This window comes from Zonotrichia leucophrys, unplaced genomic scaffold, assembly GCF_028769735.1.
Source record: "Zonotrichia leucophrys gambelii isolate GWCS_2022_RI unplaced genomic scaffold, RI_Zleu_2.0 Scaffold_34_1600103, whole genome shotgun sequence".
NCBI lineage: Eukaryota > Metazoa > Chordata > Aves > Passeriformes > Passerellidae > Zonotrichia > Zonotrichia leucophrys.
The window spans coordinates 854,276-881,711 of record NW_026992239.1 but is presented as its reverse complement, the minus strand read 5'-3'; the positions used below and the strand labels follow the sequence as shown (position 1 = coordinate 881,711).

Here is a 27,436-nt window from a genome sequence, read left to right as displayed (position 1 = left end):
TTCCATACTGGGATCACTGGTTTTTACTGGGCCCGGCCCCCCAGCACCACTCGGAGCCCGCGGATCTTTCTGGAAAGTTTTTAATCAGAACCTGGAAAATCCAACGCAGAGGGGGCGTGGCCTGGGCTTGGCCCCTCCCCCCGGAGTGTCCCCGCGCCCAGGGGCGGTGCCCGGGGCGGGGCTACAGCAGGACAGAAATGGGGGGAGGGGAAGGGAGGCCCCACCCCCGGCCCCGCCCCTCCCCCACCCATACCGGGGCCTTCCTGAGTGCGGGGGGAGGGGCAGCCCTGGGGGGCGGGGTCAGCCCTGGGGGGAGGGGCAAGGACAGCTCTGTCCCCAAGGGGGGGGGAGGGGCAGGGGGACACCGGCAGGGGGGAGGGGACACCCCCACCCCCCCTAAGGCCACCCCCGGAGTGTCCCCGTGTCCCCCGTAAGGCTCAGGGACCCCCAGGATGTCCCCACGCGTGCCCTGAGCCCCCCGGGATGTCCCCGGGCCCCTCAGAAGGGCCCTGGGCCACCTCTCCTGTCCCCAATGAGCCTCCCCAGAAGGTGCCACCAGGATGTCCCCAAGGGGTCCCAGGATGTCCCCATGATGCCACAGGATGGCCCCGGGTGTCCCCAGGCGGTCTCAGCTCCATCCAGGTGTCCCCATGGTCACCTGGACCCCCACAAGGTCCAGCCAGGTGACCCCGGGAGCTCCCAGGTTCAGCCCCGAGTTCCCCCAGATCCGTCTGGAGGTCCCAGGTCCATCCAGGCTGTTCCTGGACCCCACAGCAGCTCCATCCAGGGCTCCTGGCTCCATCCCAGGTCCATCCAGGAGCTCCAGGTCCACCCCAGGAGCTCCTGGCTCCATCCAGGACGTGCCCACCAAGGCCTGGACAGGCTCGAGGTCCATCCTGGAGCCCCCAGGTCCATCCTGGAGCCCCCGTGTCCCCCCGTGGGTGTCCCCACCGTGTCCGTGGCTCCGTGGCCACCCCAGAGGCACTCCCAGGTCACCACAGCCAGGTCACCACAGCCAGGTCACCGTGGCCGTGCCCCAAAAGCCGCAGCCCCGAGGTGGCCGTGGCCGTGTCCCCAGGAGTGACAGCCCTGAGGTGTCCCCAGGAGCCAGAGCTCCAAGGTGGCCGTGGCCGTGTCCCCAAGAGCCGCAGCTTGGTGGCCACTCCTGGATCTCCATGTCCGTGTCCCCAGAGCTCCGTGGCCACCCCAGCTGTCCCCAGGTGACTCCACTGTCCCATCCGTTGCTCAGAGCTTGAGCTCCGTGGCCACCTTGGAGGCACTCCCAGGTCACCGTGTCCATGTCCGTGTCCCCAGAGCTCCATGGCCACTCCTGGCTCTCCATGTCCATGTCCATGGAGCTCCATGGCCACCTTGGAGCCACTCCTGGGTATCCATGTCCATGTCCCCAGAGCTCCATGGCCACCCCATGTCCCCAGCACACACGTGTGGCTCAGAGTTTGAGCTCCACGGCCACCTTGGAGGCACTCCTGGGTCACCGTGTCCGTGTCCCTGGAGCTCCACGGCCACTCCCGGGTCACTGTCACCGTGTCCGTGTCCCCGGAGCTCCTGGCCGCTCCGGGTCACCGGTCGTGTCCCTGGAGCTCCATGGCCACTCCTGGGTCACCGTGTCCGTGTCCCCAGAGCTCCATGGCTGCTCCTGGGTCACCGTGTCCCTGGAGCTCCATGGCCGCTCCTGGGTCACCGTGTCCATGTCCCCGGAGCTCCATGGCCGCTCCCAGGTCACCGTGTCCGTGTCCGAGCTCCATGGCGCTCCTGGCTCTGGCAGGCTCAACCATGCGCACCATGTCCGTGTCCCCGGAGCTCGGCGGCTGCCCCAGCCGTCCCCGCCGTGGCTCAGAGCTTGAGCTCGTTGGCCACCTTGGAGGCGATGTTCTTGAAGGCCATGGAGGTGCCGGCGATGCGCTTGAAGCGGACGCCGTTGAGCGAGAGCCGGGGCAGCTTGCACACCTCCATCTCCCACTGCACGAAGGAGTCGTGGCCGGGCGCGCCGTGGGCGCAGAGCAGCACGAAGCGCTCCTGGGGCTCGCAGCGGCAGCTGTTGGCGTCCAGCACCTTGCGGATCTCGCGCAGCATCTCCCCGGGCTCCAGCGAGCTCGTCGTCTTCATGCTCCACGTGAAGCGCAGCGAGCGCGGCTTGGCGTCGCGCCCGGCGTCGCGGGGGTCCTTGTCGGGGCCCACCGCGGGTCTGGGGGGAAAAATGGGGAGACAAATGGGGGGTTAGAGGGGTCCTGGGGGTCCCTGTCGGCGCCCACCGCGGGTCTGGGGGCGACAAATGGGGGGTTAGAGGGGAAAAATGGGGGTTGGGGGGGTCCCTGTCGGGGCCCACCGCGGGTCTGGGGGAAAAACGGGGGGTTAGAGGGGAAAAATGGGGGTCCTTGTCGGGGCCCACCGCGGGTCTGGGGGGAAAAACGGGGGGTTAGAGGGGAAAAATGGGGGCCCTTGTCGGGGCCCACCGCGGGTCTGGGGGGAGAAATGGGGTTAGGGGGGAAAAATGGGGGTTAGGGGGGTCCTTGTCGGGGCCCACTGCGGGTCTGGGGGGGGACAAACAGGGTTAGGGGGGAAAAATGGGGGTTAGGGGGGTCTGGGATATCCTGAGGGTATCTGGGGTATCCACTGGGGCCCAGGGTATCCTCAAAGTGTCCCCCAGGGTGTCACAAGGATCCCAGGGATGTCCCCAGGTGTCCCCAGGTGTCCCCAGATGTCCCCAGGGTGTTCCCAAAATGCCCCCAGGTATCCCCAGGGTGTCCCCAAGGTGTCCACAGGGGTGCCCCCAGCCCCCAGGTGTCCCCAAGGTATCCCCAGGGTGTCCCCAGGTGTCCCCAGGGTGTCCCCAATGGTGTCACAAGGATCCCAAGGTGTCCCCAAGGTGTCCCCAGGGATGTCCCCAAGGTGTCCCCAAGGTGTCCCCAGGGATGTCCCCAAGGTGTCCCCAAGGGTGTCACAAGGATCCCAAGGTGTCCCCAAGGTGTCCCCAGGGATGTCCCCAAGGTGTCCCCAAAGTGTCCCCAGGTGTCCCCAGGGTGTCCCCAAGGGTGTCACAAGGATCCCAGGGATGTCCCCAGATGTCCCCAGGTGTCCCCAGGGTGTCCCCAAGGTGTCCCCAAGGTGTCCCCACTCACCTGAGGGTCTCCACCCTCTCCTTGCTCTCGGGCTCGTGGGGGTTCCTCGGGAGACAAAAGGGGGAGCCCAGCTCAGCGTTGGGGGGGGGGGGGGGGGGCACAGCCCCTCCCCCATCCCCTCCCCCACCCCCGGGGGGGACACACGGACACACGGGGGGGGACACACGGACAGACGGACGGACGGACGGACGGACGGGGAGGGGGCGCCATGCGGGGCCGTGCAGCTCTGGGGAGGGGCCGGGGGGGAGTTTGGGGGGCTCTGGGGGGATTTTCTGGGGCATCTGGGGGGGTTTGGGGGGTCTGGGGGGGTTTGGAAGGCTCTGGGGGGTTTTGGGGGTACCCTGGGGGTTTTTGGGGGGGGTTTTAAGGGGATTTTGGGGGTCTCTGGGGGTGTTTTTGGGGGTCTCTGGGGGGGTTTTGGGGTGTTTAGGGGGGTCTCTGGGGTGTTTTTGGGGGTCTCTGGGGTGTTTCTGGGGGTCCCTGGGATGTTTTTGGGGGTCCCTGGGGGTGTTTCTGGGGGTCCCTGGGGGTGTTTCTGGGGGTCCCTGGGTGTTTCTGGGGTGTTTAGGGGGGTCTCTGGGGTGTTTTTGGGGTGTCCCTGAGGTGTTTTTGGGGTGTTTTTGGGGTGTTTCTGGGGGTCCCTGGGTGTTTCTGGGGGTCCCTGGGTGTTTTTGGGGTGTTTCTGGGGGTGTTTTTGGGGTCCCTGGGTGTTTTGGGGGGTCTCTGGGGGGGTTTTGGGGTGTTTTTGGGGGTCCCTGGGTGTTTTTGGGGGTCCCTGGGTGTTTTTGGGGGTCCCTGGGTGTGTTTTTGGGGTGCCATGCGGGGTCCGGCGCTGCCCTACCTTCTGGCAAACCTGAAAGACAGATTTCTACAAAGACAAACAGAAGAGAAGGGGGCGTTGGGGGGGGGAGGGGAGGGGGCGGGGACAGAGCCACCCCCTCCCCCCCAGAGACCCCTCCCCCCCCCCCAAACCCCCAGAGACCCCCGGGAGGGGACCGGGGGGGGGGGAGCAGCACCAACACCCCCAACCCGGGGACAGAGGGGACATGGGGGGGGGCAAAGGGACAGGAGGGGACATGGGGGGGACATTGGGGGCCCCAAAGGGACAGGAGGGGACATTGGGGGTCCCCAAAGGGACAGGGGGGGACATTGGGGATCCCCAATTCAGGGACAGGAGGGACATGGGGGGTCCCAAGGGAACTGGGGGGGACATTGGGGGTCCCCATTTCAGGGACAGGAGGGGACATTGGGGGGGGCCCCAATTCAGGGACATTGGGGATCCCCAAAGGGACAGGAGGGACATGGGGGGGTCCCAAGGGAACTGGGGGGGACATTGGGGGTCCCAAAGGGACATCCAAGGACATTGAGGGCCATGGGGGGGTCCCTGAGGGGACAGGAGGGGACACGGAGGGAGGAGCAGAACAGAGGAACCCTGAGAGCACCGAGGGGACACCTGAGGGGACACAAACACAGAAGGGACCTGAGGGGACACCGGGGAGCCCTGAGAGGGGACACCGAGGGGGGGACACCGAGGGGGGACACACAGAGGGGAACAAACCACAAAGGGCACAGTGGGGGGACACCGAGGGGACACCGAGGGGACACCGAGGGACACAGGAGGGGACAGTGAGAGCCCAGAGCACACCGGGGAGGACACACGGGTGACACCAGGGACAGAGGGAGCCCGGGGCACCCATGGGTGACACTGAGGGACAGTGGGAGCCTGGGGCACCCATGGGTGACACCAGGGACAGAGGGAGCCCGGGGCACACACGGGTGACACTGAGGTGACACCAGGGACAGTGGGACCCCATGGCACCCATGGGTGACACTGAGGTGACACCAGGGGACAGTGGGACCCCATGGCACCCATGGGTGACACCGAGGTGACACTGAGGTGACACCAGGGCACAGAGGGACCCCATGGCACCCATGGGTGCTGCGGGGCCGGTCCAGGGCACACACGGGTGACACTAGGGACAGTGGGACCCCATGGCACCCATGGGTGACGCCAAGGGGCAGTGGGAGCCCGGGGCACACACGGGTGACACTGAGGGACAGTGGGAGCCTGGGGCACCCATGGGTGACACTGAGGTGACACCAGGGACAGTGGGACCCCATGGCACCCATGGGTGACACTGAGGTGACACTGAGGTGACACCAGGGGACAGTGGGAGCCCATGGCACCCATGGGTGCTGCGGGGCCGGCCCAGGGCACACACGGGTGACACTGAGGGACAGTGGGAGCCTGGGGCACACACGGGTGACACTGAGGTGACACCAAGGGACAGTGGGACCCCATGGCACCCATGGGTGACACTGAGGGACAGTGGGACCCCATGGCACCCATGGGTGACACTGAGGTGACACTGAGGTGACACCAGGGACAGTGGGAGCCCAGGGCACCCATGGGTGACACTGAGGGACAGTGGGAGCCCGGGGCACACACGGGTGACACTGAGGTGACACCAGGGGACAGTGGGACCCCATGGCACCCATGGGTGACACCAGGGGACAGTGGGACCCCATGGCACCCATGGGTGACACTGAGGTGACACCAGGGACAGTGGGACCCCATGGCACCCATGGGTGACACCAGGGGACAGAGGGACCCCATGGCACCCATGGGTGCCGGGGGCCGGCCGGGCGCTCACCTGCGCACGAACTTGGAGGTGAACTTGCTGAACAGGCTGGCCGAGGGCGCGCGCCGGCCCTGGCTGGCGCCCGAGGGCGAGGCGGGCGGGGGCAGCCCGGGGGGCAGCGCGTAGCCCAGCGGGTCCCGGGGGTCCCGGGGGTCCCGGGGCGCCCGCAGCTGCCCCGCGTGGAAGGTGCTGCGGCTCGAGACCCCCCGCGGGAAGCTGGGCCGCTCGGCGGGACCCCCGCCCTGGCTGACGTTGTGAGCGGAGGGGGAGGCGGCCGGGACCCGGGGGGGGGCAGCGCTGGGGGGGCACAGACAGGGGGTGAGGGGCAGCCTGGGACCCCCCCGAGACCCCCAGAGCCCCGAATGGGGGACACTGCTGTCCCTGGGACCCCCAACACCCTGGGACAGCCCTGGGACCCCCCCGAGACCCCCAGAGCCCCAGAGCCCTGGGACCCCCCCCGAGACCCCCAGAGCCCCAAATGGGGGCACTGCAGCCCCTGAGACCCCCGAGACCCCCGAGACCCCCAGAGCCCTGGGACCCCCAGAGCCCTGAATGGGGGCACTGCTGACCCTGGGACCCCCGACACCCCCAGAGCCCTGGGACCCCCCTGAGACCCCCAGAGCCCCGAATGGGGGCACTGCAGCCCCTGGGACCCCCGAGACCCCCAGAGCCCTGAGACCCCCGACACCCTGGGACAGCCCTGGGACCCCCCTGAGACCCCCAGAGCCCTGAATGGGGGCACTGCAGCCCCTGGGACCCCCAGAGCCCGAATGGGGGACACTGCAGCCCCTGGGACCCCCAACACCCTGGGACAGCCCTGGGACCGCCCCTGAGACCCTGGGACAGCCCTGGGACCCCCGAGACCCCCAGACCCCTGAATGGGGGACGCTGCAGCCCCTGAGCCCCCCCAATCGCACCCAGGGACACCCCCAGACCCCTGAAATGGGGACATTGCTGCCCCCAGGAACTCCCCCAAAGTCCCCCCAAAGACCCAGGGAAACCCCCCCGAATGGGGGGCATGGGGTGGGGGACAGCCCTGAGACCCCCCCTGACACCCAGGGACACCCCCAGACCCCTGAATGGGGGACACTGCTGTCCCTGGGACCCCCCCAGAGCCCCCCAAAACCCCCCTGTGTGAATCTGGGACCCTCCCCAGCCCCCAGTGAATGCAGAAATTGGGGGCTGGGGGGCATCACCCACCCCCCATCTCCACCCCAGTACCCCCCAGAGCCCCCCTGATACCCAGGGACACCCCCAGACCCTAAAATGGGGGACACTGCTGTCTCTGAGACCCCCCCAAAACCCCCCTGTGTGAATCTGGGACCCTCCCCAGCCCCCAGTGAATGCAGCAATGTGGGTCTGGGGGGCATCACCCACCCCCATCTCCACCCCACTCCCCCCAGTACCCCCCCCATGTTGGGGGGCAGGCCGGGGGTCCCTGGGGAGGGGTCCCCACCTGTCCTTGCCGTTCTGCAGCGAGCTCTGGCCCAGGCTGGCGCGCTCCAGCAGGGGGGAGTTGCGGCTGCGCGTGGTGCCCGTGGACAGGACGCTGTTCTGTGGGGAGGGGGCACGGAAATGGGGGGCTGGGGGGGGGCACGGGGGTCCCCGAACCCCCAAACAGCACCCACGGGACCGGGGGAGCCGGCACGGGGCACCCAGAGACCCCAGACCCACCCCCGGGGATGGACCCCCCCCATCGGCACCCCTGCAGGGGCTGAGGGCAAATCTGGGGGGGTTCACGTGTTGGGGACCCCTCCCCAAATCCAGGGGTCTCCAGGTGTTGGGGACCCCCTCCCCAAATCCAGGGGTCTCCAGTTCCCCCTCCCCAAATCCAGGGGTCTCCAGTCCCCCCTCCCCAAATCCAGGGGGGTTCAAGTGTTGAGGACCCCCCCACAAAATCCAGGGGGGTTCCAGGTTCCCTCCCCAAATCCAGGGGTCTCCAGTCCCCCCCTCCTCCAAATCCAGGGGGGTTCCAGGTGTTGGGGACCCCCCACCCCAAATCCAGGGGTCTCCAGTTCCCCCCTCCTCCAAATCCAGGGGGGTTCAAGTGTTGGGGACCCCCCTCCCCAAATCCAGGGGGGTTCCAGGTTCCCTCCCCAAATCCAGGGGGTTCAAGTGTTGAGGACCCCCCTCCCCAAATCCAGGGGGGTTCCAGGTGTTGGTGCCCCCCTCCCCAAATTTAGGGGGTGTCCCAGGTTTTGGGGTGCCCCCTGCCCGCCCCCCGTCCGGCACTGACCGTGGATGGGGAGGGGGTGCCCTTGGAGCGCTCCAGGCCGGGCAGGGGGCTCGGGGGCACCTTGGCCGTGCTGCCCGCGCGGCGCCCCCCGCCCCCGCCGCCCTCTTCCTCCCCGGCTCCTCCTCCTCCTCCTCCTCCTCCCGCTCCTCCTCCTCCTCCTCCCCGCTTGTTCTCGGCGTTGGCCGCCTGCGTTTTCTTCGAGTACGAGGCCGAGGTGGGGATGGAGAGCCCGGCTGGGGGGAGGGAGGGGCGCTCAGGGCGGGGGTCCCACGGGGAGACCCCCACTCCCTTCACGCGCTGATCACTGGGGGTGCGGTCACACGGAACGGCCCCAAAACCGCCCCAAAACTGCCCCCAAACCACCCCCAAAACCGCCCTCAAAACCACCTGAAACCAGCCCAAAACTGGCCCCAAACCACCCCAAAAACCGCCCCAAAACCGTCCCCAAAGTGGACCCAAAACCGACCCAAAAGTGCCCCAAAACTGCCCCCAAACCATCCCAAAAGTGACCCAAAACTGGCCCCAAAATGGACCCAAAACCACCCCAAAAGTGCCCCAAAACCAACCCCAAAACTGCCCTCAAATCCACCTGAAACCAGCCCAAAACCAGCCCCAAACCACCCCAAAAACCGCCCCCAAAATGGACCCAAAACCGGCCCAAAACAGCCCCAAAACGGCCCCCTGAGGGTCCTGAGGGAGGCACCCACCCACAGCTCCAGACCCCCCATGTCCCCATTTGGGTCTGGGGTCTCACCCTGGTCGCTCACTCTCCGTTTGGGGTCCCTATGCCGTTATTTGGGTCTGGGGTCTCACCCTGGTCGCTCACTCTCCGTTTCGGTTTCTGAGCCCATTTAGGGGTCCCTGTGTCCCCATTTTTGGGTCCCTATCCCGTTATTTGGGTCTGGGGTCTCACCCTGGTCGCTCACTCTCCTTTGGGGTCCCTATCCCGTTATTTGGGTCTGGGGTCTCACCCTGGTCGCTCACTCTCCGTTTGGGGTCCCTATCCCCTATTTTGGGTCTGGGGTCTCACCCTGGTCGCTCACTCTCCGTTTGGGGTCCCTGTCCCCGTTATTTGGGTCTGGGGTCTCACCCTGGTCGCTCACTCTCCGTTTGGGGTCCCTGTCCCCTATTTGGGTCTGGGGTCTCCCTGGTCGCTCACTCTCCGTTTGGGGTCCCTATGCCGTTATTTGGGTCTGGGGTCTCACCCTGGTCGCTCACTCTCCGTTTGGGGTCCCTATGCCGTTATTTGGGTCTGGGGTCTCACCCTGGTCGCTCACTCTCCGTTTGGGGTCCCTGTCCCCGTTATTTGGGTCTGGGGTCTCACCCTGGTCGCTCACTCTCCGTTTGGGGTCCCTATGCCGTTATTTGGGTCTGGGGTCTCACCCTGGTCGCTCACTCTCCGTTTGGGGTCCCTATGCCGTTATTTGGGTCTGGGGTCTCACCCTGGTCGCTCACTCTCCGTTTGGGGTCCCTATCCCGTTATTTGGGTCTGGGGTCTCACCCTGGTCGCTCACTCTCCGTTTGGGGTCCCTATCCCGTTATTTGGGTCTGGGGTCTCACCCTGGTCGCTCACTCTCCGTTTGGGGTCCCTATGCCGTTATTTGGGTCTGGGGTCTCACCCTGGTCGCTCACTCTCCGTTTCGGGTTGGCTGACACGCTGCGCTGCACCTTGTGCGCGGGGGAGGGGCCCGAGCTGTTGGCGACCTCCGGGGCCACGCGGGGCTTGAGGGCCAGGCTGTCATCGAGCTGGGGACATTGGGGACATTGGGGACATTGGGACATTGGGATATGTATGGGGACACGGGGACATTGGGGACACGGGGACATTGGGACACGCGGGGCTTGAGGGCCAGGCTGTCATCGAGCTGGGGACATTGGGGACACTGGGACATGTATGGGGACATTGGGACATGTATGGGGACATTGGGGACATTGGGGACATGTATGGGGACATTGGGGACATGTACAGGGACACGGGGCCACGCGGGGCTTGAGGGCCAGGCTGTCATCGAGCTGGGGACATTGGGGACATTGGGGACATGGGGACATTGGGATATGTATGGGGACATGTATGGGGACATGGAGACATGTATGGGGACATTGGGGACATGTAGGGAGACATTGGGGACATTGGGGACGTGTACAGGGACATGGGGACACGCGGGGCTTCAGGGACAGGCTGTCATCGAGCTGGGGACAGGGGGACATTGGGGACATTGGGGACATGTATGGGGACATGTATGGGGACATTGGGACATTGGGGACATGTATGGGGACACTGGGACATGCGGGGCTTCAAGGACAGGCTGTCGTCCAGCTGGGGACATTGGGGACATGGCAGGACACAGGGACAGCCACCAGGCAGGGGCAGGGACGTGCCACCACCATGGCACAGCTGGGGACAGCATGGGGACAGCTGGGGACAGGCTCACGGGGGACAGGGCATGCAGGGAACGCTGTCCCCGTGTCCCCATCCCACCCTCTCGGTGTCCCCTGTCCCTGCCCGTGTCCCTCCCTGCTCCTGTGTCCCCGTGTCACCTCAGTGTCCCCGTGTCCCCTCACATCTCAATGACGCTGCACCATCACAATGTGTCCTTGTCACCGTGTCCCCTCACTGTCCCCATGTCCCCTGTTCATCTCAATGACCCTCCCAGTGTCACCCTGTCCCACCCAGTGTCCCCATGTCCCCTCTTTGTCCCCATGTTCTCATTGGCCCCTCGTGCTCTCCACACTCCCTCCCTGTGGTCCCCCTGTCCCCTGCAGTGTCCCCGCTGTCCCCCAGTGTCCCTGCCATCCCCAGTGTCCCCAATGTCCCCAGAGTGTCCCCAGTGTCCCCACCTCGGAGCTCCTGTGGTCCAGCAGCAGGTACGTGGCCATCACCTCGTTGTACCTCTGCCATCTCCCTGTGTCCCCCCGTGTCCCTGCCATCCCCCCAGTGTGTCCCCAATGTGTCCCCAGTGTGTCCCCAGTGTGTCCCCAATGTCCCCAGAGTGTCCCCAGTGTCCCCACCTCGGAGCTCCTGTGGTCCAGCAGCAGGTACGTCGCCATCACCTCGTTGTACTTCTGCCATTCCCCTGTGTCCCCCCATTCCCTGCCATCCCCCCAGTGTCCCCAATGTCCCCAGTGTGTCCCCAATGTCCCCAGTGTCCCTGCCACCCCTCAGTGTCCCCAAAGTGTCCCCACCTCGGAGCTCCTGTGGTCCAGCAGCAGGTACGTCGCCATCACCTCGTTGTACCTCTGCCATCCCCCTGTGTCCCCCCATATCCCTGCCATCCCCCTGTGTCCCTGCCATCCCCAGTGTGTCCCCAATGTCCCCAATGTGTCCCCAATGTCCCCAAAGTGTCCCCAGTGTCCCCACCTCGGAGCTCCTGTGGTCCAGCAGCAGGTACGTCGCCATCACCTCGTTGTACTTCTGCCCCACCAGCGACTCCTGGATCTCCTCGCGCGTGTAGCCCATGGACACCATCAGCTCTGGGGGGTGCCAGCGCCCTCAGGGGGGGTGCCAGGGACACCGGGGTGTCCCCAGGGTGTCCCCAGGGTGCCCGGGGGTCCCACCTGTCCTGCGGGGGTCCTTGTAGTCAGGCACGGGCTCCATGTAGGGCTTCAGCTCGTCGTCCTCGTGGCCCACGTTCATCCAGCGGTCCTTCATGATTTGCTGGGGACAGGGGGGCGGGTCACCTCTGGGGACACTTTGGGGACACTCTGGGGACACTCTGGGGACACTCTGGGGTCCCCAGGGGGATTTGGGGTGCTCTAGGGGGGCTCAGAGGTTCCCAGAACCACACTGGGGGTCCCAGGATGAACTTGGGGGTCTTTCATGATTTGCTGGGGACACGGGGCCAGGTCACCTCTGGGAACACTTTGGGGACACTCTGGGGACACTCTGGGGACACTCTGGGGACACTTTGGGGACACTCTGGGGTCCCCAGGGGGATTTGGGGTGCTCTAGGGGGGCTCTGAGGTTCCCAGGATGAACTTGGGGATCCTTCATGATTTGCTGGGGACACGGGGGCTGGGTCACCTCTGGGGACACTCTGGGGTCCCCAGGGGGGCTTGGGGTGCTCTAGGGGGGCTCAGAGGTTCCCAGAACCACGCTGAGGGTCCCAGGATGAACTTGGGGGTCTTTCATGATTTGCTGGGGACACAGCGGGGCCGGGGTCACCTCTGGGGACACTTTGGGGACAGGAGAGAACCCCAGGGAGGGTCCCCAGGGGGTTTTGGGGTGATCTAGGGGGGCTCAGACGTTCCCAGAACCATGCTGGGGGTCCCAGGATGAAGTTGGGGGTCCCAGGATGATGCTGGGGATCCCCAGAAGATCCTGGGGTGCCATTGGGGGTCCCAGGATGAAGTTGGGGGTCCCCAGAAGATCCCAGGGCGATGTTGGGGGTCCCCAAACAATCCTGGGTTGCCACTGGGGGGTCCCAGGATGAAGTTGGGGGTCCCAGGATGATGCTGGGGATCCCCAGAAGACCCTGGGGTGCCATTGGGGGTCCCCAGACAATCCTGTGGTGCCATTGGGGGTCCCAGGATGAAGTTGGGGGTCCCCGGACAATCCTGGGGTGCCATTGGGTATCCCAGGACAATGTTGGGGGTCCCAGAACAATGTTGGGGGTCCCCAGAAGGTCCCAGGATGAAGTTGAGGGTCCCAGGACGAAGTTGGGGGTCCCCAGAAGGTCCCAGGCCCAAGTTGGGGCTCCCAGGACAATGTTGGGGGTCCCAGGGCGATGTTGAGGGTCCCCAGAAGGTCCCAGGGCGATGTTGGGGCTCCCAGGATGATGTTGGGGGTCCAAGGGCGAAGTTGGGGGTCCCAGGCCCAGCTGGGGTCCCCTCACCTCCAGGGTGCCCCTCTTGGTGGGGTTGAGGATCAGGAATTTCTTGAGCAGGTTCTCGCAGTCGGTGCTCATGTAGAAGGGGATGCGGTACTTGCCCCGCAGCACGCGCTCCCGCAGCTCCTGGGGGCACCCAAAACACCGTGGGCACCCCAAAAACACCCCCAAAACACCGTGGGCACCCCAAAAACACCCCAAAACACCGTGGGAACCCCAAAATCACCCCAAAACCACAATGGGAACCCCAAAATCACCCCAAAACCACCGTGGGAACCCCAAAAACACCCCCAAACACCATGGAGACCCCCAAAACACCCCAAAACCACCATGGGAACCCCAAAACCATCAATTATAAGCCCAAAACCACCGTGGGAACCCCAAAACCACCTCTGAGAACCCCAAAACCACCGTGGGAACCCCAAAAACACCCATAGGAACCCCAAAACCACCACCAGGGACCTCTAAACCACCCATGGTCACCACCCAACCATCATGGTGACCCCAAACCCTTCATGGAGACCCCAAAACCACTCATAGGAACCCCAAATCCACCCACAGTGACCTCAAACCACCAATGGGGACCCCAAAATCACCCATGGTCGCCACCCAACCATCATGGAGACCCCAAAACCACCCATAGGAACCCCAAAATCACCCATGGTCACCACCCAACCATCATGGAGACCCCAAAACCACCCTTAGGAACCCCAAAACCACCACCAGGGACCTCTAAACCACCCATGGGGACCCCAAAACCACCCATGGTCACCACCCAACACCACCCATAGGAACCCCAAAACCACCCACAGTGACCTCAAACCACCCATGGTGACCCCAAAATCACCCATGGTCACCACCCAACCATCATGGAGACCCCAGAACCACCCACAGTGACCTCAAACCAACAGGGACCCCAAAACCACCAACAGGGACCTCTAAACCACCCATGGTCACCACCCAACCATCATGGAGACCCCAAACCCTTCATGGAGACCCCAAAACCACCCATGGTGACCCCAAAACCACCCACGGTCACCACCCAACCATTATGGAGACCCCAACACCACCCATAAGAACCCCAAAACCACCAACAGGGACCTCAAACCACCCATGGGGACCCCAAAACCACCCATGGTCACCACCCAACACCACCCATAGGAACCCCAACACCACCCATAGGAACCCCAAAACCACCACCAGGGACCTCTAAACCACCCATGGGGACCCCAAACCCCCATGGTGACCCCACCTTGAGGTTCTGGCCGTCGAAGGGCAGCGAGCCGCTGACCAGCGTGTACAGGATGACCCCCAGGCTCCACACGTCCACCTCGGGCCCGTCGTACTTCTTGCCCTGGAAGAGCTCGGGGGCGGCGTAGGGCGGCGAGCCGCAGAACGTGTCCAGCTTGTTCCCGAACGTGAACTCGTTGCTGAAGCCGAAATCGGCGATCTTGATGTTCATGTCGGCGTCCAGCAGCAGGTTCTCGGCCTGGGGACATTTGGGGACATCATCAGGGACAGGGACATGGTCACAGGAATGGGGACATTGGGACAGGGACACTGGGATGGGATCTTGATGTTCATGTCGGCGTCCAGCAGCAGGTTCTCAGCCTGGGGACACCGATAGGGACATGGGGACACCATCAGGGACATGGGGACACTGTCACAGGAATGGGGACATTGGGACAGGGACACTGGGATGGGATCTCGATGTTGGCGTCCAGCAGCAGGTTCTCGGCCTGGGGACACCAACGGGGACATGGGGACATCGTCAGGGACATGGGGACACTGGGATGGGGACATTGGGATGGGATCTTGATGTTCATGTTGGTGTCCAGCAGCAGGTTCTCGGCCTGGGGACATTTGGGGACATCGTCAGGGACAGGGACATGGTCACAGGAATGGGGACACCAATGGGGACATGGGGACACCATCAGGGACATGGGGACGTCATCAGGGACAGGGACATGGTCACAGGAATGGGGACATGGGGACACCATCAGGGACACCAATGGGGACATTGGGACACCATCAGGGACATCATCAGGGACAGGGACATGGTCACAGGAATGGGGACACCAATGGGGACATGGGGACATCATCAGGGACAGGGACACTGGGATGGGATCTGGGTGTTGGTGTCCAGCAGCAGGTTCTCGGCCTGGGGACACCAATAGGGACATTGTCACAGCAATGGGGACACTGGGATGGGATCTCGATGTTGGTGTCCAGCAGCAGGTTCTCGGCCTGGGGACATTTGGGGACATCATCAGGGACATGGGGACATTGGGGGGACACTGTCACAGGAATGGGGACATTGGGATGGGATCTGAGTGTCCAGCAGCAGGTTCTCGGCCTGGGGACACCAATGGGGACATGGTCACAGCAATGAGGACATTGGGATGGGATCTTGATGCTCATGTCAGTGTCCAGCAGCAGGTTCTCGGCCTGGGGACAGTGGGGACATGGGGACATTGCTGGGGACAGGGACACTGGGATGGGACTTGAGTGTTGGTTCTCGGCTGGTTTGAGGTCCCCATGGGTGGTTTTGGGGTCCCCATGGGGGGTTCAGGGATGGGTCGGGGGGTTCTGCTATCTCCCCAGAGCTCCCAGGGGTGTCTGGTTGTCACTCTGGGGGTCCCAGGGCTGTCAGGGTGCTGTTCTGGGGGGTCCCAGGGCTGTCTGGGTGTTGTTTTGGGGGTCTCAGGGCTGTTTTGAGGGTCCCAGGGGTGTCTGGGTGCTGTTCTGGGGGTCCCAGGGCTGTTCTGGGGGTCCCAGGTCTGTCAGGGTGCTGTTTTGGGGGTCCCAGGTGCCGTTTCGGGGGTCCCAGGGCTGTTCTGGGGGTCCCCGATGCCGTTTCGGGGGTCCCAGCGGGGGCTGCTCACCTTGAGGTCCCTGTGCACGATGAATTTCTGGTGGCAGTACTGCACGGCCGACACTATCTGCAGGACAGGGGGGTGTCAGGGGGGCCCAGCCCGGGTTGGGGGGCACAGGGACACCCCCAGCCCCATTGGGGACACCAGGGGGGGTCCCCAACCCTTTTGGGGGGGCTCCAAGGGCATCACCCCCCCCCAGACCTGTCGGAACTTGGCCCGCGCCTCCTTCTCCTTCATGCGCCCGTGGGCCACCAGGTAATCAAACACCTCACCTGGGGGGGGACACACCTGGGTCAGGACACCCCAAAATATCCCAAAATATCCCCAAAATATCATCCCAAAATATCCCCAAAATATCATCCCAAACATTCCCAGAAAATATCCCAAAATATCCCCAAATCCAGGTAATCAAACACCTCACCTGGGGGGGGACACACCTGGGTCAGGACACCCCAAAATATCCCAAACATTCCCAAAATATCCCCATTCACAAAATATCATCCCAAACATTCCCAAAATATCATCCCAAACATTCCCAGAAAATATCCCAAAACATCCCCAAATCCAGGTAATCAAACACCTCACCTGGAGGGGGACACACCTGGGTCAGGACACCCCAAAATATCCCAAAATATCCCCAAAATATCATCCCAAACATTCCCAGAAAATATCCCAAAACATCCCCCAAAAATATCCCCAAATCCAGGTAATCGAACACCTCACCTGGGGGGACACACCTGGGTCAGGACACCCCAAAATATCCCAAAATATCCCCAAACATTCACAAAATATCATCCCAAATATTCCCAGAATATATCCCAAAACATCCCCAAATCCACACCAGGTAATGGAACACCTCACCTGGGTCAAGACACCCCAAAAAAAACCTAAAACATCCCCCAAAATACCCCAAAACATTCACAAAATATCATCCCAAATATTCCCTAAAAAAAAAAAAACAAAAAACCCAAAACATTCACAAAATACAATCCTAAACATCCCCAGAAAATATCCCAAAATATCCCCTAAAAATATCACAAAAATATCCCCAAATCCACGGCAGGTAATGGAACACCTCACCTGGGTCAAGACACCCCAGAAAAAACCCAAAAATATCCCAAAATATCCCCAAATCCAGGTAATCAAACACCTCACCTGGGGGGACACACCTGGGTCAGGACACCCCAAAAAACCCCAAAAATATCCCAAAACATTCCCAAAATATCATCCCAAACATTCCCACAAAATATCCCAAAATATCCCCTAAAAATATCCCAAAAAATCCCCAAATCCACGGCAGGTAATGGAACACCTCACCTGGGGGGCACAGGGTGGGGCTGAGGGGCACCCCAAGGTTGGCCCCCAATCCCTGTGACCCCCCCAGACCCCCCAGGACCCCCCAAATCCCCCAGGACCCCCCACTCACCCCCGCTGGCGTACTCCATGACCAGGTACAGCGTCTTCTCCGTCTCGATCACCTCAAAGAGCTTCACTGCAAGGGGGGCAGGGGGGTTGGAGACCCCTCCCCAAAAAGTGGGGGACACCCCCAAAGGGGTGAGGGACCCCCCCCAAAAGGGTTGGGGTGCATCTGAGGGGGTTTTGGGGGTCTCACCTATGTTGGGGTGGTTCAGGACCTTCATGATCCGCACTTCCCTGAAGAGCTGTGACAGGGACGGGGTCAGGGGGGGTTGTGGGGGTGTCAGAGGGGACAATCCCCCATTTGTCACCCCAAACTCGGCTGTCACCCTGTCCCCGAGGCGACAGCCCCTCACCTTCTGCAGGCTGGACGAGTTCAGCTGCGTCTTGTCAATGATTTTCACGGCCACCTGTGGGGGGACAGCGGGGTCAGGGGGTCCCAGGGATGTCCCCAAAACTTGGTGGCACTCATGGGATGAGAGGGAAGGGGACAGGACTGTCCCCAGGGCTGTCCCCACACCGTGGTGGCACCTGTGAGGGGAGGGGCAGGGGGACAGGGCTGTCCCCAAAATGTGGTGGCACTCATGGGATGAGAGGGAAGGTGACAGGACCGTCCCCAGGGCTGTCCCCAAAACGTGGTGGCACCTGTGAGGGATGGGACAGGGCTGTCCCCACACCATGGTGGCACTGCCAGAGTGAGAGGGAAGGTGACAGGACCGTCCCCAGGGCTGTCCCCAAAACGTGGTGGCACTCATGGGATGAGAGAGAAGTTGACAGAACCAACACCAGGGCTGTCCCCACACCCTGGTGGCACCTCTGAAGGATGGGACAGGGTTGTCCCCACACCCTGGTGGCACTCATGGGATGAGGACCAAGAGCTTGGCACCATCCCTGTGCCATGGTGGCACTCCTGGGGCACAGAACAGGACCCAGAAGTGTCCCCAGAGCATGGTGACACCCACAGGACAACAACTGTCCCCACAGCACGGTGACAGTCCCAGCTGAGCACCAGGAAGCTCCTTCCTGTGCCAGGTGGCACTCCCAGGGCAGGGACCAGAGCTGTCCCCACAGCACGGTGCCACCCAAGGGACAGGGACACCAGGCCTGTGGTGACACCCATGGGACAGGGACAGCAGGCCTGTCCCTGTGGTGCCACCCAAGGGACGGGGACACCAGGCCTGTCCCTGTGGTGCCACCCATGGGATGGGGACACCAGGCCTGTCCCTCTGGTGCCACCCATGGGACAGGGACAGCAGGCCTGTGGTGCCACCCATGGGACAGGGACACCAGCCTGTCCCTGTGGTGCCACCCATGGGACAGGGACACCAGCCTGTCCCTGTGGTGCCACCCATGGGACGGGGACACCAGCCTGTCCCTGTGGTGCCACCCATGGGACGGGGACACCAGGCCTGTCCCTGTGGTGCCACCCATGGGATGGGGACACCAGGCCTGTGGTGACACCCATGGGACACGGACAGCAGGCCTGTCCCTGTGGTGCCACCCATGGGACAGGGACAGCAGCCTGTCCCTGTGGTGCCACCCATGGGACGGGGACAGCAGGCCTGTGGTGACACCCATGGGACAGGGACAGCAGCCTGTCCCTGTGGTGCCACCCATGGGACAGGGACAGCAGGCCTGTGGTGCCACCCATGGGACGGGGACACCAGGCCTGTCCCTGTGGTGCCACCCATGGGACGGGGACACCAGCCTGTCCCTGTGGTGCCACCCGCAGGAGCCCAGAGCTGTCCCCACACCGCGGTGGCACTCTCGGCTGGGGACAGGAAGCCACCCCTGGGCCACGGTGGCACTCCCAGGGCAAGGACCAGGACACAAAGCTGTGCCCGCAGCAGGGTGGCACCGTGACAACAGGAACTGTCCCCACACTGTGGTGGCACTGCTGGGGCAAAGGACCAGGACCCAGAACTGTCCCCACACTGTGGTGACACCCACAGGACACAGCCTGTCCCTGTGCCACCCATGGGCCCATCCTGTCCCTGTGTCATGGTATCACCCAAGGGCCCATCCTGTCCCTGCACCACGGTGTCACCCATGGGTTGATCCCATCCCCACACTGTGGTGACACCCACAGGACACCGCCTGTCCCTGTGCCACCCATGGGCCCACCCTGTCCCTGTGTCACGGTGTCACCCATGGGCCCATCCTGTCCCTGTGTCACCCATGGGCCCATCCTGTCCCTGTGTCATGGTATCACCCAAGGGCCCATCCTGTCCCTGCACCACGGTGTCACCCATGGGTTGATCCCATCCCCACACACGGTGTCACCCACAGGACACAGCCTGTCCCTGTGCCACCCATGGGCCCACCCTGTCCCTGTGTCATGGTATCACCCACAGGCCCATCCTGTCCCCACACACGGTGTCACCCACAGGACACAGCCTGTCCCTGTGCCACGGTGTCACCCAGGAGCCCATCCTGTCCCCACACACGGTGTCACCCATGTTTGTCCCATCCCCACACACGGTGTCACCCATGGGCTGATCCCATCCCCACACACGGTGTCACCCATGTTTATCCCTTCCCCACACACGGTGTCACCCATGTTTGTCCCATCCCCACACACGGTGTCACCCATGTTTATCCCTTCCCCACACACGGTGTCACCCATGTCTGTCCCATCCCCACACATGGTGTCACCCATGTTTATCCCATCCCCACACACGGTGTCACCCATGTTTGTCCCATCCCCACACACGGTGTCACCCATGTTTATCCCATCCCCACACGGTGTCACCCATGTTTGCCCCATCCCCACACACGGTGTCACCCATGTTTGCCCCATCCCCACACGGTGTCACCCATGGGCTGATCCCATCCCCACACGGTGTCACCCATGTTTGCCCCATCCCCACACGGTGTCACCCATGGGCTTATCCCATCCCCACACGGTGTCCCCACAGTCCCACCGTGTCCCTGTCCCCGCAGTGCCACCCCCAGCGCTGTCCCCGGGCAGGAGCAGGGCCCCACTCACCTCCTTGCCGGTGAGGACGTGCCGGGCCAGCTTGACCTTGGCGAAGTTGCCCTTGCCGATGGTTTTGAGCAGCCGGTAGTTGCCGATGTGGGGCTGCTCCTCGGCGGCCGTGCCCGCGTTGCGGCCCCGCAGCATGCTGGCCTTGCCGCCGCCCTTGCCCTCCACGGCGCCGGGCTGCGGGGACAGCGAGGGGACAGCGAGGGGACGAGCGATCAGCCGGGGCCGGGCAGCGGCGCCCCGGGATCCCGGCGGGCCCCGGGAGGAGCCGGGAGCGAAGTCCGGAGCGGCGGAGCCGCGCCCGGCCCGGCCCGGCCGGGAGCCGCCCCCGATACCTGACGCAAGCGCGGCGGTTTCGGGCTGGGCCGCCAGGGTGGCGAGGGGACAGCGCCGTGTGTGTCACCCGTGTCACCCGTGTCACCCCTGCCCGCCAGGGGACGCGGCCACCCCGCCTCGCTCCTCTCCCGAAGTGTCCAAACCCCCCGATTTCACCCCAAACCCCTGCACAGAGCTCACACCCAGCCCAAGGCAAAATCAAATCGGGCACAAATTCCCTTTTCCCGCACCCCAAAAGGCGCCGCGGGGCCCCCCGAAGCTCACCCGGGCCTCGGGGACACTTTGGGGGTGTTCCCTTGGCGGGGACAGCGAGCGAGCCGCCGCCGGCCGGGGCTGTCAGCGCTCCGGTGACACCGGAGATAACGGGAGCGCGTGAGCGGGCGGGAGCCCGAGCCAGCCCCCCCCCCGTGCCCGGTGCCACCCGGGGGACGCGGGGCCCCCCGAACCCCGTCCGGGTCGGTTTGCGTGGGGGCACAGCCGGGGCGCCCCCGCTCCCCCTCCGTGGGAAGGAAACCGCCGGCGGAAGCCACGGGGGAGGCGCCGGCGATGGCGCAACCGAACCCCGAGATTTGGGGCGAGAAGGCGCCGGTTTGGGGCCCGGTGGGGTGGGGTGGGGGGGGACGGACACACCGGAGCTTCCCCCCCTCCCCCCAAAGCCCAGCGCGGTGCTGTGGGAAAAGTGAAGGAAAAACGGGAATTCCTGCCAAAAAACTGCCGTGGCAACGGGGCGGGAGCGTGCGGAGCCATCTGGCCGCGCTGCCGGGATTCGCTCGGGCTCCTCTGAGGCGGCACCGACACCGGAGCCCCCCCAAAGCCCGGGCGGGGCCGCGGCACCAGAACCCCCCAAACCCCCCCGGGGTATTCCGGTATTTCCTCTGATGGCCAAAACCCGCGGCAAACGCGGCACCGTGCTGGGGGAACGGGGCACTGGGGAGGCCGCGGTGCTCCCGGTGGCGCCGCTCGGTACCGGCGGCCGCGGAGCCCCCTCGTGCCTCAGTTTCCCCAGCCCGCCCGACCGCCCCACGAGGGGACTCACCCTGGGCACGGCGGAGCGCCGGGAGGGAGGGAGGGAGGGAAGGAGCGAGCGGGGACCGGCCCGACCGGTTGGGGCTGAGGCCGCAGCGGGACAGCGCGGGTGGGGCCGGGGAACACCTGGAGCGGCGGGGCGGGGAGCAACGGGGCGGGAACCGGGAAACCGGGCAGGGAGGGACGGGGGGGCTGGCCCGGTGGGGACGGGGCCGGGAGGGTGGGAACGGGGAACGGGCACCGGGATGGACATTGGGACAGGGCCAGGAGGATGGGAACGGGGAACGGGCACCGGGATGGGCACCGGGATGGACATTGGGGTGGAGGTGGGGACGGGGCCGGGAGGGTGGGAACGGGGAATGGCACCGGGATGGACATTGGGGTGGACATTGGGGCGGAGGTGGGGACAGGGCCAGGAGGATGGGAACGGGGAACGGGCACCGGGATGGGCACCGGGATGGACATTGGGGTGGAGGTGGGGACGGGGCCGGGAGGATGGGAACGGGGAACGGGCACCGGGATGGGCACCGGGATGGACATTGGGGTGGAGGTGGGGACGGGGCCGGGAGGATGGGAACGGGGAATGGGCACCGGGATGGACATTGGGGTGGACATTGGGGTGGAGGTGGGGACAGGGCCAGCAGGATGGGAACGGGGAATGGGCACCGGGATGGGCACCGGGATGGACATTGGGGTGGACATTGGGGTGGACATTGGGGTGGAGGTGGGGACGGGGACAGGAGGATGGGAACGGGGAATGGGCACCGGGATGGACATTGGGGTGGACATTGGGGTGGAGGTGGGGACGGGGCCGGGAGGATGGGAACGGGGAACGGGCACCGGGATGGGCACCGGGATGGACATTGGGGTGGAGGTGGGGACAGGGCCAGGAGGATGGGAACGGGGAATGGGCACCGGGATGGACACTGGGGTGGCCACTGAATCCCCATTGGAATGGCCACCGGAATGGCCACACGGCCACCGGAATTCCCATTGGAACGGCCACTGAAATTCCTATTGGAATTCCCATTGCAATGGCCACCGCAATGGCGGCACCAGTGTCAGTGCTGAGGCTGCAGGGATGGCACCGCGGCTGTGGTGATGTCACCAGGCCCAGCAGTGACATCACCAGCCCAGCCGTGATGTCACCAGAGCCGCCATGATGTCACTGCCCCAGCACTGACATCACTAGAGCTGCAGTGACATCACCACCCCAGCAGTGACGTCACCGCAACTGGCACAATGTCACCACAGCAGCAGTGATGTCACTGGCCCAGCAGTGATGTCACCAGAGCCGCCATGATGTCACCAGGCAGGTGTGAGGATCCCAGTGCTGGGAGGTGCCGATGCCACCAGCACCAAACTGGTGCCCACTGGTGGCACTGGGAGCAGCCCTGGTGCCCACTGGTGGCACTGGGAGCGGTCCCTGGGGTGTCACTGGGATCCCAGCACCAAACTGGTGCCCACTGGTGGCACTGGGAGCAGCCCTGAGGTGTCCCCAGCACTAACTGGTGCCCACAGGTGGCACTGGGAGCGGTCCCTCGTGTCCCCAGCCCCAACTGGTGCCCACTGGTGGCACTGGGAGCGGTCCCTGGTGACCCCAGCCCCAAACTGGAGCCCACAGGTGGCACTGGGAGCAGCCCTGGTGACCCCAGCCCTAAACTGGGCCCACTGGTGGCACTGGGAGCGGTCCCTGGTGCCCACTGGTGGCACTGGGAGCAGCCCTGGTGTCCCCAGCACTAACTGGTGCCCACTGGTGGCACTGGGAGCGGTCCCTCGTGTCCCCAGCCCCAACTGGTGCCCACTGGTGGCACTGGAAGCGGTCCCTGGTGTCCCCAGCACTAACTGGTGCCCACTGGTGGCACTGGGAGCAGCCCTGAGGTGTCCCCAGCCCCAAACTGGTGCCCACTGGTGGCACTGGGAGCAGCCCTGGTGTCCCCAGCCCCAAACTGGTGCCCACTGGTGGCACTGGGAGCAGCCCTGGTGTCCCCAGCGCTAACTGGGGCCCACTGGTGGCACTGGGAGCAGCCCGGTGTCCCCAGCACTAACTGGTGCCCACTGGTGGCACTGGGAGCAGCCCTGGTGTCCCCAGCACTAACTGGTGCCCACTGGTGGCACTGGGAGCAGTCCCTGGTGACCCCAGCCCCAACTGGTGCCCACGGGTGGCACTGGGAGCAGCCCTGGTGTCCCCAGCGCTAACTGGTGCCCACGGGTGGCACTGGGAGCAGCCCTGGTGCCCACTGGTGGCACTGGGACCAGCCCTGGTGTCCCCAGCCCCAAACTGGTGCCCACTGGTGGCACTGGGAGCAGCCCTGATGTCCCCAGCACTAACTGGTGCCCACTGGTGGCACTGGGAGCGGTCCCTCGTGTCCCCAGCCCCAAACTGGTGCCCACTGGTGGCACTGGGAGCAGCCCTGGTGCCCACTGGTGGCACTGGGAGCAGCCCTGAGGTGTCCCCGGGACCCCGGCTCGGCTCGGCGGTGGCAGCCAGCGCCGGTTCGTGCGGCGCCGCTCAAATGTCAGCCAAATTTAGGCATTTTTGAAGATATTTTTTTCTCTCCAAGCCCAGCAGCTCGGGCTGGGTGTGAGGGAGGATTGGGGGCTGTGGGGGGGCAGGGAAGGACCCCCCGATTTCGGCTGTGGGGCTGGGGGGGATGCGCGGCCCCCCCCGCGCGGCGCTGCCGCCCCCTCCCCAAATCTCCCAGCCAGGAATAATTTTCCTCTGGCGTTACATAACAGCGGAGAAATAAAAGGGAAAGCACCCAGAACGAGGAGAGGGGGCTCGGTGCCACGGCCACGGGCACGGCACGGCTGGCACCGCCTTGTCCTGGCTTTGGGGACACCGACACGAGGCCACCTGTGCCCCCACGCGCCCGCTGGGGTCACTGCCCGGCTCTGGGGGCTCCACGGTCACACCACGGGGAAAAACTCCCCAAAATGTCCCCCCAGAATGGGGGTGTCACACAGCTGGGGGGGCTGAGGAGCCCCCCGGGTGCTCCCCAAAAGGGCTGAGCCAGCAGCGGGGTCTGCCGGCAACGACGGGAGCTGGGGGCACAGAGAGACCCCAAAAACCCCCAAATTCACCCCAAAATGGGGAACCCCCCCAAAGGAAACCCCCTCACACCCCAGACAAACGGGGGGTGAACCCCAAATTCCAAACACTGGGAAGGGGGGGGGGGCTGTTCCCCGCTCACAGGGGTCAGAACAGGAGGAATTGGGGGGGTTCACCCCTCAGAGCCCCCCCAAATGGGGAACCCCCCCAAAGGAAACCCCCTCACACCCCAGACACACAACGGGGGTGAACCCCCCCATTCCCACCCTGGATGGGGCTGGCCTTGTTCAGAGGGGTGAGAACAGGAGGAATTGGGGGGGTTCACCCTCAAGCCCCCCCCAAATGGGGAACACCCCCCCCTACAAGACCAAGTACCCCCTCCCACCGAGGGGGCCCTCATACAAATTGGGGGGTTCACCCCTCCCCCAAAGGAAACCCCCTCACACCCCAGACCACAAGGGGGACCCATCCACCGGAGGGCTGTCAGCTCACAGGGTCAACAGGAGATTGGGGTTCACCCTCAGAGCCCCCCCAAAGGGAACCCCCTCACACCCCAGACACCAAAGGGGGGGGTGAGCCCCAAATTCCCCACCCCGAGGGGACCTGGTTCATGCTCACAGGGGTCAGAACAGGAGGAATTTGGGGGGGGGTTCACCCCTCAGAGCCCCCCCAAAGCCCGGGGAGGGCCCCCAGCCCGAGGCAGCGCTGCCGCCGCCCCCACAGCCCCCCCGGTTTGGGGGGGCGCAGCAGGGAAGGGAAGGGAAGGGGGTGGGGAAGGGGAAGGGGGTGGGCTGACGCCCCCACAGCCCCGAGCGTGCAGCCATGCAGCTTAGGGGGGACACAATGACACCCCAAACTTGTCACCCCATAGCGGATCCCAGAGCCTGGGGGTTCAATGGGGGGGGGGGGGGCTGGGACCCCCCTGCTTGCCCATCTACATGTGGGGTGCACGGCTTGAGCCCCTCACCCTAAATGTGGGGTTGTGCACACAAACCCTCGCTGGTGCAGGGGACCCCAAAATGGGACCCCTAAATTTGGGGTTGTGCACACAAACCCCCACTGGTGCAGGGAACCCCGAAATGGGACCCCTAAATTTGGGGTTGTGCATACAAACCCCCACTGGTGCAGGGAACCCCAAAATCTGGGGTTGTGCACACAAATCCCCACTACTGGGCCTAAAGGGAACCCTGAAATGGGACCCCAAAATCTGGGGTTGTGCACACAAACCCCCACTGCTGCCCCAAAGGGAACCCCAAAACGGGACCCCAAAATCTGGGGAGGGGATCATCCCAGAGCACGCTCCCCACACCAAACCTGGCCCCAAAGGGGGCCATGGCTCAGGACCCCCCAACCCACAGGAGGCTTTGGGCTATGGGAGACCCCGGGGTCCCTCATGGAGGGGGAAGAGAGGAATTGGGAGACCCTCGGACCCCCCTTTTGCACCTCACAGAGGGGCCCCGAGGCCCCCAATTCCCGCACAGAACAATCCCAAACCCCTTCAGTCCCTCTCTTCCTTCACAGAGGGATCCAGATCCCCCCAAATCTCCTGCTTTCTCCACATAAACCACCCCAGGATCTCCTTTTCCACTCCCAAAAATGTCCCAAGACCCCTTTACACTCCATTATTTTCCCTCTCAGATCCCTTTTTACGCTCAAAAACCCAGCCAGGTTCCCGTCAAACACTCTTTTTTACCTCACAAAATCTCTCAAATCCCTTTCAGGCCTCGCTTCCCCCTCACACACAGACCCCAGACCCTTTTTAGTGCTCTCAGGGCGGCCCAGGATCCCCTTTGCTGTCACAAACCGGGCACGGAACCCCCGGTTCCCCTCACAGAACAACCCCAGACTCTGTTACCCCCTTTTCCCTCTCAGATTCCCCTTTTTCCCCTCAAAAACCAGCCCAGGTCCCCCTCCAAACACCCTTTTTACCTCACAAAATTACTCAGGCCCCTCTAAGACCCTTTTCCCCTCACACAAACGCCTCAGACCCACTCAGTTCCCATTTTTTCCGCATGGACGGGACCAGGACCCCCCAATCGTCCTTTTCACCCTCTCGTATCCCCCCTTTCCCCTCACGAATCAGCCCCCGAGCCCCTCAGAGCTCCTTTTCCCCCTCACAAACCCACCCCGAACTCCCCTTTTCCCCTCACAAACCGGCTCACGATCCCCTCAAGCCCTTTCTCCTCCCTCAGATCCCCCTTTTCCCCTCACAAAAATCCCCCCGGCTCCCTCAGTCGCCTCTTCCCCTCACAAAATTCCCCTTTTCCCCCTCGGCCGCCCCTCTCCCCTCACGCTGGAAGCGGCTCCCCCTCCATCCCCACCCGATCGCCGCCGTCCCTCCCTCACCTGTTCCGCGTCCCTCTCGTTGACGGTCGGCAAAGGGCTGCGACCGCTGCTCGACATGGCGGCCCCCCCCCCGCGCCGCCGGCGACTATCGCGATAGGGGGAAGCCGCGGCAGGCGGTGTGCGGGGAGGGGGAAGGGGAAGCGGGGGAGCTCAGGGGGCGGGGGGGGGCCAGGCCAGCGGCATTTGGGGGGCCGGGAGAGGAGCAGGGGGAGCGGGCGGGGTCCGCCCGGCCCGGCCCGGCCGCCGCCGCCGCCTCCTCACGCCGCCGCCGCCGCCTCAGCGCCCCGCGGCTCCCAACATGGCGGCCGCCGCCGGCCCTCGGCCATTTCCGCCGCCGCGCCGGAAACACCCGACACGCCTCCCCGCGCCGCTTCGGCTCTTCCCGGACAGGTTCGGCTGGCGGCCGTCACAGACTTCGAGCGTTTCCGCCTCCGCCACGGAGTTACACGAAGATTCCTTCGGTACTTTCCGCCGAGCGCCGCGGGAAGAGCCGAGCGCCGCCCGCGCCGCCGCGACTCCGAGTGGAGCCGGAAATAGCCGAGTGTAGCCGAAAC

The 27,436-nt window shown here is 64.5% G+C and overlaps 1 protein-coding gene across 3 annotated transcripts; it reads right to left on the bottom strand.

The window, feature by feature from the left end:
• Positions 1 to 64: 64 nt before the first annotated feature.
• On the bottom strand, positions 65 to 27,187 carry MARK2 (microtubule affinity regulating kinase 2). 3 transcript variants are annotated; one of them, XM_064737129.1, is made up of 19 exons: positions 26,883 to 27,187; positions 20,126 to 20,299; positions 17,493 to 17,546; positions 17,333 to 17,381; positions 17,147 to 17,212; positions 15,922 to 15,992; positions 15,730 to 15,786; positions 14,097 to 14,333; positions 12,851 to 12,970; positions 11,574 to 11,673; positions 11,377 to 11,489; positions 9,638 to 9,764; positions 8,019 to 8,251; positions 7,239 to 7,336; positions 5,795 to 6,079; positions 3,982 to 4,008; positions 3,141 to 3,185; positions 1,825 to 2,206; positions 65 to 1,566 (listed from the first exon to the last, which is right to left on the bottom strand). In XM_064737129.1, the coding sequence occupies exons 1-18, from the start codon at positions 26,937 to 26,939 to the stop codon at positions 1,855 to 1,857; spliced, it is 2,265 nt and encodes a 754-aa protein (XP_064593199.1). In that variant the 5' UTR covers positions 26,940 to 27,187; the 3' UTR covers positions 65 to 1,566; positions 1,825 to 1,854. The 3 variants fall into 3 exon arrangements, with proteins under 3 accessions (XP_064593199.1, XP_064593197.1, XP_064593200.1); XM_064737127.1 differs by lacking the exon at positions 65 to 1,566 and adding an exon at positions 1,651 to 1,757 and having other exon boundaries at positions 1,816 to 2,206; positions 26,883 to 27,186; XM_064737130.1 differs by lacking the exons at positions 65 to 1,566; positions 3,982 to 4,008 and having other exon boundaries at positions 1,806 to 2,206; positions 26,883 to 27,177.
• Between the last annotated feature and the right edge of the window lie 249 nt (positions 27,188 to 27,436).